Source organism: Micropterus dolomieu, linkage group LG17 (assembly GCF_021292245.1).
Source record: "Micropterus dolomieu isolate WLL.071019.BEF.003 ecotype Adirondacks linkage group LG17, ASM2129224v1, whole genome shotgun sequence".
NCBI classification, from domain to species: Eukaryota; Metazoa; Chordata; class Actinopteri; order Centrarchiformes; family Centrarchidae; genus Micropterus; species Micropterus dolomieu.
Window position 1 is genome coordinate 1,868,336 of NC_060166.1, and position 12,475 is coordinate 1,880,810.

General features: G+C 41.2%; 1 protein-coding gene across 2 annotated transcripts in view; it reads left to right on the forward strand.

Moving 5' to 3' along the window:
• The window catches only part of fah (fumarylacetoacetate hydrolase (fumarylacetoacetase)), a 31,610-nt gene that overhangs the window by 1,511 nt on the left and 17,624 nt on the right, over positions 1-12,475 (forward strand). The window contains exons 1-7 of one of the 2 annotated variants that reach the window (XM_046073696.1): positions 244-399; positions 1,127-1,248; positions 2,132-2,181; positions 2,993-3,083; positions 6,824-6,921; positions 10,078-10,130; positions 10,338-10,437. In XM_046073696.1, coding sequence (XP_045929652.1) covers positions 1,145-1,248; positions 2,132-2,181; positions 2,993-3,083; positions 6,824-6,921; positions 10,078-10,130; positions 10,338-10,437 — 496 coding nt within the window. In that variant the 5' untranslated portion in view covers positions 244-399; positions 1,127-1,144. Of the gene's footprint in view, positions 1-243; positions 400-1,126; positions 1,249-2,131; positions 2,182-2,992; positions 3,084-6,823; positions 6,922-10,077; positions 10,131-10,337; positions 10,438-12,475 lie in introns of those variants that run through there. The other variant, XM_046073697.1, reaches the window with a different exon arrangement.

Genomic DNA, 12,475 nt, shown 5'->3' on the forward strand with positions numbered 1-12,475 from the left:
CTCGTATTCACTTCTGTTGGTACGTATCACGTATGGTAACTGGGCAAAACTACGCATGATTTGTTGTAGTATGATTGCATAAAGGAAGGAAACAGGAATTCCGGTAGGGAACAGAATCGACTGACGTGCAGGCAGCGCTGCAGCAGTGCAGCCACTTAAACAGAGTTTGCCCTTCCCCTACTGACTTTCACTTTCGGTGCCCGAATGGAAGTGAATGAGGCTTTGCGATCGCGATTATTTTTTTATTTTATTTTTTTTTCTCGGAAGGGCGAGTCGGAAGGGCAACTTGAGTCAGGAAAGGCAAACGGGCAGTTGCCCGGGCAACCAGAGCAACCCCCCTGTGCACGTCCCTGCTACAGGTCCTGTCATATTCTAGCATGATAAAATGACCGTTCAAAGGTATGTCCAGGGAGTCCCATTTTTCTAGTCTTAATGTTTCTGCCACTTAAACTATATTTGTGACAGAAGTTCAGAGGCTCTTGGGTGAAAGGGTTGAGTGAAGGGGTATGTGACAGGGGCATACAGAACAGTTCCAGTACCTAATGGACTCACAATCTAGTGAAGAAGCCACTGGCAGATCCTGTACTGAAAATTCTCAGTTACAAGAAAAAGTCTTGCATTTAAAAATGTTATTCAAATAGAAGTACAGATGTATCAATATAATGTACTGAAGGTACCAAACATAAACGTAGTCTCAAGACCACTCTAGCTTTTTTATTATATATTATTATGTTGGATTATTATCACTAATGCATGAATGTGTGAGCAGAATTTTAATGCTACCAAGCGACTTGGTCAAATTGCAGCTGCAAATACACTTGAGTGCAGACAGACTTACTAAATCTGAGCTGTAGAGCAATGAAAAAACTACACATATACACAAGTACACATATATAGTATGCATTGTTCAAAAATATGCTTTGATTGATCACAGCAACTACATTGCTATGCACATTTACAGTAACCTTTGTACTGCAAAAAATTGCAAAATATTCTAGATTATCAGGTCATGGTTTGTGGTCTAGCCAAATACTTTCAGTCATTTTGCATTCTAAAATATGTCAGCTGATGAAGAAGGGTTGCTTTATGTATCATTATTTAATTGTTATCTGTGTCTCCCTACAAGCCCACACTGAATGCTTTCATGGCTCTTGGTTATGAGGCCTGGAGGGAGGCCAGACAAACCTTGCAGGTGTTGCTGTCAGCCAGTGAGAGCACACTGAGAGATGATGTCAGCCTTCGGAGCAGGTCAGTCTGTGTACAGTCTGCAGATGCAGAAGTCTGCATGGAACGCAGGCTTACATAATGTTCATCAGGCTACTGCTTTGTGTGTGCATGTTCTGGTCTCACCCCCAATCAGTCACAGCAGGTCATTTATATTAGCCAACCACCTTCTGTGACCTCACTGACTGGGAGTTGTCAGAAGTTCTGCATAAGCTTAAAAGTCTGTAGCATTTAAGAGCTTTGCAGCAAAACTTTTCTGCCGTCTGTGGCTTAGCATTTGCTAACACTTTATTTCACTGCTTTTTATCAATGTCATCCACCCCTGATGGAAATTGCAATTTCACTGATCACATATTTCCTGTAGAACGTAACATGTTATAAAAATACAGTACAAAAAAAATTCACTAGTCACTTACCTGGTTAGTCTGTGCAGTGGCCAGAGGTAGGGAGATGCGTCTCTGAATAATTTTTTTGGACCATCACAGAGGAGTTAAACGTCACTTCCTGTGTCCCCTATGTGGCGCTAGAGAACACTCGCAAATATATGTTGTGTACCACAACATTAAGTGTGGACTGCGCTGTGAAATGCTAAATGTTAAATCAAAAGATTTTTGTCACAAATAGCGTACTTCCTGTTGCCAGTAGATGGTGCTATGACATTGAGTGAATTTTGGCTTGTAGATAAGTTCAGGGCAGGACTGTTATTTAACATGTTAATTTTAGTACAGATCTGAGCATGTACACTGAAGGTGCTGCGGACACACACTTCAAAGAAAACTCACAGATAGCACAACTTTTCATCACTGCCTTCAGATTGCACATCCAATTTGCTGGCTGATTCTAGGTCTTTGTATGAGACAGGTTAATTCATCGGAGGTTTTTCATCTTTCTGTCCTTGTCTCTGCAGAGCATTTGTCCATCAGAGTACAGCCACCATGCACCTTCCTGCAGACATCGGTGAGCCCCTCCTGAGGGTTAAAACTCCTGTTATGATAGCTGTTTGTTTAATTAAAGGCCTTTCCACCATGGTCTGCAGACCATAGGGTTGCGTCCACCCTGAGATGTGACCCCATGCTTGGTATCCTCTCCAAAACAAATGTCCCATCGCACTTACTGAATAATGCATTTGTTTGAAACAATGGGGCTTTCCATTTCAAAAGATGTCTCACCTTTTTTGACATATTACATGTCACTGTGTGTTAATGTTACCGGCTGCCAAGGGTGTAATTTCTCCTGGGACAGGGCATGCTCCCCCCTTGTTTTTTCAAAATCCCAGTTTAGTCCTTTGGGGACTTTTAGAACACTACTGTCCAAAATATCAACGTATGCTGTAACTTTAAGATTTACCTTCATTGGAACAGAGGCCCAAACCAGGAAAAACAGACCCAGACCAAAAGTACACAAAAGTATGTCGACAGTGGTGTCCATATACCTTTGGTCATATGGTGTAAATGATCTCTTTGTCAGTCTTTATCAGTTAAACCAATTGTACGTTTTAGCAGGTGTAACTTATTAATAATGCATACTTTTTTATGTTAGATTAATGGAAGACACAATGAAACAGGGAATAGCATGCATTGTGGATTTGAGCACCGGGGGGAGTTGTTTAACAACCTAGCCAAATCCTAAGTAATAGAAATACATAATACTTAGGATTTGGCTTATTCAGTCAGGTTTGTGCTGGTTGACCTCACTAAAAACAGCTAGGCAATAGATGTGAATATTTCAGCCTGCACCTCTTATAAACTCTCCTCTCTGATTTTCCCAGGTGACTACACCGACTTCTACTCCTCCAGAGATCATGCCACCAACGTTGGCATCATGTTCCGGGGGAAGGAGAATGCTCTGATGCCAAACTGGTACACACTCATTCATGCCAGCAGGAGACACTTACAACTGTAGATAGAATGAACAGAAGTGCTCACGGAGAAGCCTTGATATAGACCAACTGAGACATTGCTTGAAACTAACTGTTCAAGGCTGTCTGCAAACAGTGAACAGTTTGTGGAGGGACACTACAAGGTTTCTCTAATTGGTTACAGAGCATCAGAGTTTAAACACTGCAGCAGAGCCCTGGGAACATCACACAGCACAGACAGCCTTCATTTCTTCTCGGGCTATTGTGGGAGGAATGCTAAGGTGGCTGGGGCATGTCAGTCTACCTTTGACACTCTGCACTCTGGTTAAAGGAGACCTATTATACCACATTTCCAGTCCTATATTGTAGTTCTATGACTCCTATATGGCAGCTTTGCATGATTCAAAGTTCAAAAATAAGAATTTTCTGTTTTATACTGGCTCTTCATGTAGGTCCTCATTTCAGCATCTGTCTGAAACAAGCTGTAGATGCTTACTGTCTCTTGAGACCCCCCTCAAAAGCCCACTGTCTTCTGATTGGCCATTGTCTTATGTGTTTACCAGGTTGCTGCAGGGATGGGGCTGCATGTTCCTTTGTGGGTGGTGATCATTCAATTCAATTCAATTCAGCTTTATTGGCATGTATGTAAAACAAAAATATTGCCAAATCTACAAATACATTACAAAAGAACAATTAATTTCATACTGCCATTCTGTGCCTGGAGCAAATGACCATATATGGAAATCTGGCTTGGGATGACAATTATACCGAGCTGTTAGTAGAAAAAACAATTCAAAACAGGGGGATGTCTGAGGTTTTGGCTCACAAGGATTTCTTTTAAATACTTTAAATTCAATTCAATTCAATTCAATTTTATTTATATAGCACCAAATGACAACAACAGTTATCTCACAGCGCTTTTCATAAAAGAGCAGGTCTAGACCGTACTCTATGATGTTATTTACAGAAGCCCAACAATTCCCACCAAGAGCAGCACTAGGCGACAGAGGCAAGGAAAAACTTTCTTTTAAGAGGCAGAAACCTCGAGCAGAACCATGGCTCAGGGTGGGCGGCCATCTGCCTCGACCAGTTGGGGTGAAGGAGAGAGAGAGAGAGAGAGTGATGGAAGGAGAGAGAGAGGGGAGGGAGAGAGCCTACACAATATCCACACAGAGGTACAGACATTAAAGGTGATGTTGCTATAGACTGAATAAATAATGGTACAGCTTTTTAGTAGTGTTAATGATAACAATCGTAATGTTAATGATTATAATTACAATAATAACAATAGGACTAGTAACAGAAATTGTAGCAGAGGGTGTCGAGCAGGAACACGGGGGCAGCAGGAGACTTGCAACCACAGATCCAGACTCCAGAGCTCCAAATCCAGAAACACCTGCAGCAAGTGATAGGAGGAGAGAGGAGAGGGACAAGAAAGCACAAGACTACCGGAAAGGGGACAAGTTGAGTTAGTAACATGCAATAATGGGATGAGGTTGCATACAGAGGGAGAGAAAGTAGAGGAGAGAGGAGCTCAGTGCATCATAGGAAATCCCCCGGCAGTCTAGGCCTATAGCAGCATAACTAAGGGATGGTTCAGGACTCACCTGAGCCAGCCCTAACTATAAGCTTTATCAAAGAGGAAAGTCTTAAGCCTACTCTTAAATGTGGAGATGGTGTCTGCCTCCTGAACCCAAACTGGACCCTGGTTCCACAGGAGAGGAGCTTGATAGCTGAACGCTCTGGCTCCTAGTCTGCTTTTGGAGACTCTAGGAACCACAAGTAACCCTGCATTCTGGGAGCGCAGTGCTCTGGTGGGGTAGTAAGATACTATGAGCTCTTTAAGATAAGATGGGGCCTGACCTTTAAGAGCTTTGTAGGTAAGAGGAAGGATTTTAAATTCTATTCTGGATTTTACTGGAAGCCAATGCAAAGAAGCTAAAACAGGAGAAATATGATCTCTTTTCCTGGTTCCTGTCAGAACACGTGCTGCAGCATTCTGGATCAGCTGTTTGAAACTTTGGTCATGTTTAACATGAACATCTGACATTGTAACATTATAGATATGCCAGAAAATCTGAAAAAGCATAATAGGTTCCCTTTAAGCTAGTGATTGTCTGAGCTACAGAGAGAGCTGGAGGTGAGTAAAAAGTGTTTTGTGGTGAAAAAGTAGCTGCCTGCTCTGCCAGCTGCCTGCTCTCATTGGCTGGATGGGGATAGGTGGGTAGGTAGATTTTATTGTCACAATACAACAAGTTGTAGAATGAAATCAGTTTGTGTATCAATCAATGAGTTCTGTAACTCCCTTCTGCTACATAGCAGACATTAACATTAACAACATTAATAAAGATTCTATTATGAAAAATGGTAACAGAAATGTCTCCAGATATATGGCATGCTAGATATCTGGCTCGCATCTGCGATGTGTCAGAAATGTGTCGGGAGCTGTTTCGATGCGTCATTACATACACATAAAGGCTGCCGGCCGCCGATCGATTGCTGATTTACCCCTGATCACAGCCTGATGGTTGCCAAGCTCACCGATCGCCAAATCGAGCTTAAAATCATGGAGTGTGAACTAGGCTTTAGGAGTTAAAACTAAATTTAAAAGAGATTAACTATTGGGCTTACATTCGACAACAGGCAACCACAAACATGACCCCAAATGAATGAAAATGTTGCTCCGTAATAAATGTATGTATAAATAAGCAGCAGTTCTCTACTGGCTCCAGAAACATTTAGTCCAGTGGTCCAGCAGAAGCAGAAGTTGTTGTCTCCTACAGATGACACTGGGTACTGTAATGAATATTCTAACAACTCGTGAGAGGCAATGTCGCTACCGCCACCTGCTAGTGTAGCTAATAAACTGCTCTCACATTTACAGTTCTCTGTTTACAGATCTCTGTGGTACAGAGGGGACAAAATTCCACAAATGTGTAAAATGGAAGTTACAAATGTACCATGACCCACAAATTGACAGAAAGCAATCTGCAAATGTGCTAAAACTGTTTTGGATGTAGAAGTCGCTCTGTATTTTTGTAGATTTTACACATCACAAATGTAAAAATACATATTTGTAGATAGTGAAATATTTGCGCATCATAGTACACATTTGTGTATTGTTTTCTGTGGGTTACAAATATTAAAGTCCAATAAAATCTTCCATAAAAGCGGAGCTATAGGCAAGACCTGACACTTCTGATTCAACTATGACAGCCCTGTGTGTGGGAGGAGAAAGCATTCCTTGTTCACGCTATCCCTCTATCACTTATTCGCTCAGCGACTAGAGGATTCAGTTTCACAATGTCAGGCTCACATTTCTACCAACATCTATACAGAGGGATCAATGTAGTTGATTAATCATAAAAGAGAAAGACAGCAATGTCTACATGTCTTTAGATGTTTCCATCTTTGACTCTGAGCAATCATTGCTGTTGAATTTCTGCACTTCACTTCTGAGAGTTCACCTGGGCAGTACTACTACATCCTCCGTGTTGCTTCTTTTTTTTTGTCTTGTCATAGTCATTATAATGTGATAACTGAACAGTTTTAAAAATAACTGGATGTTCTTTTGTCTAACATGAATACTGCCGCAGAAAATATCACTGTTTAATGAAATACCATTCCTATTCAGCATACACACTTTGGAGACTGACAGTGATCGAGGCACTGCAGCACAATCTGAAATTTATTTTCCCACTGTGGACACTGTTGTGCTAACTTCTGCATTGTTTTATGCAGGTTGAGGCTTCCAGTGGGATACCATGGTAGAGCATCATCGGTGATTGTTTCTGGGACCCCCATCCGCCGTCCTTCAGGCCAAATGAGACCTGACCAGAGTAAGACTCTTGTATTCACCAGTGTTGGGCTGTATCATTCAAATCATTTATTTATTGCCACTTAAATTTAAAATGTTGCTCATCATGTAGGAGGAATTGTTTGTTCCAAACTTCAAGACTGCTGATTACATCCTCGCTAACAAAAACAAGAACAAGAATCAGAGATATGGTTATTTTTTCATTTTTTTCCCTGCCAAAACCTGGTGCCTACATTACAAACAATGCAACTTGACTGCAGACAGTTGAGTTGGAGAATTAGGTGTCTTGTGCCTCTAGAGCCTCAAGTAAAGATAAGGAGTGGGTTGCAGGGTTCTGGTAAGTGTGCTTCTTTCTAACTCTACACTGATCTAAAATGGATGATCAGGACATGACACTCATATACTGTATGGTTGCAGACGGATGCAATGTGCCAGGTGTGATGGGTTAAGAGCAATCTCCAACCTATTGGGCTTAAAAAATAACAATGAATATATATAATAGAAAATGCTTTATCCTTGTAGCAAGTTATAGTGTTTCTTAGTTGCTAAGTACATGAGATTTTACAGATGCAAGGTTTTAAAATGTGACTTTCGTTTCAACAGTTACTAAGAGAGTGTACTGTGAAAAGATTACTCTGCTGATTAGTGCTGGGCAGCTAGTGTACAGTGGATTTTAGAGCTTTAAGGCAAAAACCAGCTACCTACTGTCTATGAAACATACGGAAGAGGATTTAGGGCACATATGAAAAATGCATTTGAGTTCTGACTTTAAAATTCTGAGAAATCTGAGACGCAGCTCTGAATTGTCACATGTTTTAGAGTTAAACATCACTTCCTTTGTCCTCCGTGTGGCGCTAGTGAACACCCGGTAATTATACTTTGTGTAGCAGTACATCAAGTGTGGACCACACTGTGAAAATGAAATGAAATAAGGCCACACAGGGCTTACTTCCTGTTTCCAGTAGGTAGTGCTATGACACTGAGTGCATGTTGGTATATGTTCAGACAAATGTATAAAGTTTGGCACAGATTTGAGCATGTACACTGGAGTTATAATGCCTTCTTATTTTATGGCAAATCATGGATTTTTGACGCCACGTCACGGACATGCCCACTGACAAAAACTCACAGATAGCACAACTTTTCATCGTCAATGCTTTTAGACTGCACGGCAATAATTTCAAATTGGCTGACAACCTCTTGGGTTTAGGTAATGGCTGATGGAAGCTTTTTTGTGCATCTTGGGATGAACGTGTGATTTGTGTATGTGAAAACTGGTTGAGATTTAAGCATGTACGCAACACTTACAACTTCTGTTTCATGGCGAAGCATTGAACTTTGCTGCCACTCCATGGACACATTACACGAAAACTCTAAAGTCAGAAATCTGACTTTAAATGTTCAGTGTGTAATATTTCAGAGGATGTATTGACAGAAATGCAATATAAGATCCATTACTATGTTTTCAGTGGTGTATAAAGACCTTACATAATAAAAAATTATGTTTTTATTACATTAGAATGAGACATTTATATCTACAGAACCGCGGGCACCCCCTTACATGGACATCGCCATGTTGCACCGCCATGTTTCTGTTTCTACAGTAGCCCAAAATGGACAAACAGCGCTACAGAGCAAATTTCGTCACTACGTTCTTCTTCTTCTTTGTAGAATTCTCGCAGTGTAGACGCTCATCACTTCGATAACGTACAGCAGGGGTAGCAAAGAAGTTTGGCATCAAAGCAATTTTTTTCCCATTAACTGTAATTGCGTTACAGAAGTAACGCAATTACAGTAATGGATTGCTTTTTGCTGTAACGCAGTAATATAACGCAATACTTTATAAAAAATCGGTAATATTATACCCGTTACAATCTCTGTAACGTGCGTTACAACACATTATGCTGCTGTACTTTGTGTGTAAATGCGCACAGCGTCTTCTTTTTATTTGGGAGGCGATTCATCCTATTTCATCATCAACATTTTTCCCTAATCCTCTTCTTTAGAAACACAGTCCACACACTACAATTTTAATCCACCTGTTACTGCAACACACAACCCACTCCAAAGGGCTGCACAGGCCACCTAAAACATCTAAATACACCTGCAAATTTAAGTTGGACTGAACCACTGCCATAAAAAAACTGTATTTTCAAACCTTAATGTTGGTAGGTATGGTGGACACCAAACGGAGCTAAAAGAAAAGTGACTTTTGGAGTACTACGGGGCAGGCCAGGACCGGTTCATCCCTCGCAGACACCGGATTATCTTCTTTGACCACCTCAATTTGCACATCGCAAACAAACCAAACATAGCGACACACGAGCAGGTTGTGATTTTAATGAGACGTCATAACGATCTTGATAATTGCAGACTAGCTCCAGGAGTTTTACTGTAATCATCCGGCCATAAATCTCCTTTTTTTAAGTCTGCTGCTGACCTTCTTTTACTTTTGGGTTTAATGGTGATTGGCAAACCAACTGCATACCGCCACCACCTGGGCTGGTGTTGAACAGGAGATTGCTGCTGACCTGCCGGTCAGATCGACATACTGCCCCCATGTGCTAAACCGCATCTCGCGGATGCGTAGCGTTAATTCCTGGAGATGTGCACAACCTATGCTCCAAAGGAACTCAGGATACGCGTGGCAACTACGCATATGCGAACGCTTAGTTAAAAGCAAGTAGATCCAGGGCTTAAATGGGCAACTGTTTCCTAACATGTCTACCATAAAAACACAGAATCCCTATCTTAAAGAGGTTCCCTTTCAAAATTGAGTTTCAAGACATTTGTGTTTTTTCCCCCTTTTGTTGTAAGTTTCAAATCATTATTTTAGTTGTGTGTCTATATGTTGTATATTCCCACATTCACTTGTGTTTGCTCATATTACCACAAAAAAAAAACTGGAGTAAGGTAGTTTTCCAGCAGCAAATTTCCAGCATGGCCCTCAAGCAGGTTTACCTGGCCCTGGTTATAATACTGCATGACATTGTTGTGTTTACTGCTTGTTCTACTTCCCTAAAGCTGCCAAAGAAATCAGTGAATTCAGCTTTAAGTGTTTTGCCCCAAAATGTGAAGCAAATCCCATTGATGTTACAATGTGAACAGTTTTTCAACAATATTAAGTTGAGCCTATTAAAGCTGATGATAACCACATTTGCCTTTTCATTTCTTTTAGCAAAACCTCCTGTGTTTGGCCCGTCTAAGCAGTTGGACATTGAGCTGGAGATGGTGATTACAGTGTTTACTTAATCTAATCATGTTTCTCTAATGTTTGAATAGATAGAAATAAGTTCATTTCAACATCTGAGTTGCCTAAGAGAAAGACCTGTGTTACCCTTCTCTGTTACTTTTTATTGGTCTTTGTGATATTCAATATTGCACAATAGCAGACATCAGTGTTTCATTGCTGTGATATGTCTTCTTTACTTTGATAAGGCCTTCTTTGTTGGGGGGGGGAATCAGCTGGGGGAGCCCATTCCCATGAAGAAAGCCCACGAACACATCTTTGGCATGGTACTCATGAATGACTGGAGCGGTAAGAATCTCTGCACTACACATCTCCCTAACAGTATTCTTCTTGTATGTGTTTGTAGATGGTTTTATGGTCTCCTATACTTCCTGGCAAACCCGGGATTATGTGATATGCCTTTCCAATCATGGAAATCCCTAGAAAATATTATAAAACCAACCAAAATGTCCTGGTAAGCAAATCAACAGCACAAACTGGCAGTGAGTCGTGAAGACACGAGTGGGAATATGTATCATTGATTTAGATAGAAACCTCTAGAGAGATCATGCATGGTGCCGATGCTCTCTGTCATTGTCTCTAATAACACCTCTTTACCACTGCCTCAGTCCCACTGAAGCCTGCCAACTCTGCCAGCAGAAGTAGATACAAATCAGCATTACAGCAAAATATGACTGAAAATGAATTTTGTTTCTTCTTGGGGTACTTGAGGCAGAAGGCCGCCCACCCTGAGTCTAGATTCTGCTTGAGGTTTTTGCCTGTTAAAAGTTAGTTTTCATTGCCATTGTCAAGCAAGTGCTTGCTTATGGTTGTAAATAATATAACAGTGTTTCCCATTGATTAACGAGACCATGGCGGCCCGCCATAGTCTAATTTGCTCCTCCATAGTGTAGCAGACCTAAATATTTTTAGTTATGCATTTCAATATATTTATGAGAATTGATACCCAATTATGAATTCATAATTGAAGATTAATAAAATCTAAATTTTCCTCGTTTCAGGGCACCACCGGAGTTGTTATAATCCTAGAATCTCCGGACCTCTAGGTAGTTTTGAATAATTATACAATTATTACTAGTGATCAGTTAGTTAATAATCGCTCAATTATCTTAAATCAGTCAGTCAGTCTCATATCTAAGGGTCAATTCTCTTGGCAGGAACTAGAAATAGGCAACACACACAGCTCTTGATTATATTACAGTGAATTTATTCTCTAACTAAGGTGATAAAAAGATGGTTGGATACAGGGAACATAAACATTTGCTGAACAATGAGCCTGGAGGTTCGATTGTGGGAAGCATTTGACTCATACAGCATAGAAGAGCTAATGAAAGTAAACTAATGCTATGATTTTAGGAGTTAAAATGGACATCTGATCACAGAACGTGTGTTAAGTCTTACTGCTTGTCGACAGCCTGCTTTGGCCTGTTGCACGGGTCCCACGCTAGCTGCCCGATCCTGGCTTTTTGCTAGGGATTCTCCAGGGTTCTCCGTGTCTGATTGAAAACGCCTCCTCCGTCTGGCAATTCGGCTGTTTTCAGGTTTCCTTCGTTGTAGCTGGTGAGACCACGTGGCTTGGTCTGACCTCGGTGAAGTTGGCTCCACGAAAAAGGCTTAAAATGGAACTTGGTCGTTCCTGAATTAGTCCAGTGTAACTTAACGGACTGATAACTTTAACAAACAAAAGAAATAAAGAAAATAAAACAAACTGAAGGCAGATCGATGTCGCGGCACTTCAGGTGTGTAGCTTCAGGCGAACAAAAGGCCAGTCTCGCTGGCCGAGTCTGGGCGTTGCCTGGCGAGGCACGCTACGTGCGTGCCGAAGCGTCCAGAGGGCCGAACAGAGCGGAAGAGAGCCAACAGCGAAGAGAAGAGCGCCGCGAGGTCGCGTGTTGCTGTTTTGTTGCCTGGGGCGTGGTTCCCCAGGGGGCGTCTCAGGTTTCCCGAGGGACTGCCTTTCTAAACTTCATGTCTAAAAAGAAATCTATTTGCACGTCTTATAATCAAATATTTTCCACAATCGAACCTCAGTGGTTGAACGGTTGTACTGTTCTAGGCATTTGGTAACAGGAAACAATTGTCACATTATTGGTCAGGATATTTATACATTTAACGGCATTTCCAACGAGGGCATGTAATACTTATTTTGTCCACTTGGGGGAGCTCAGGTTACATGAGGAAAGCTTGGATTACATTAGATGAAGGAGTGTCTTGCTGAAAATAAAAACACTGCACAAGTAACTTTCTTTTCAGCACTAATATCAACAACAGATAGCAACAACAGTTAACATAACTACTCAAATAGAGGCAAACGTAATCAGGTAAC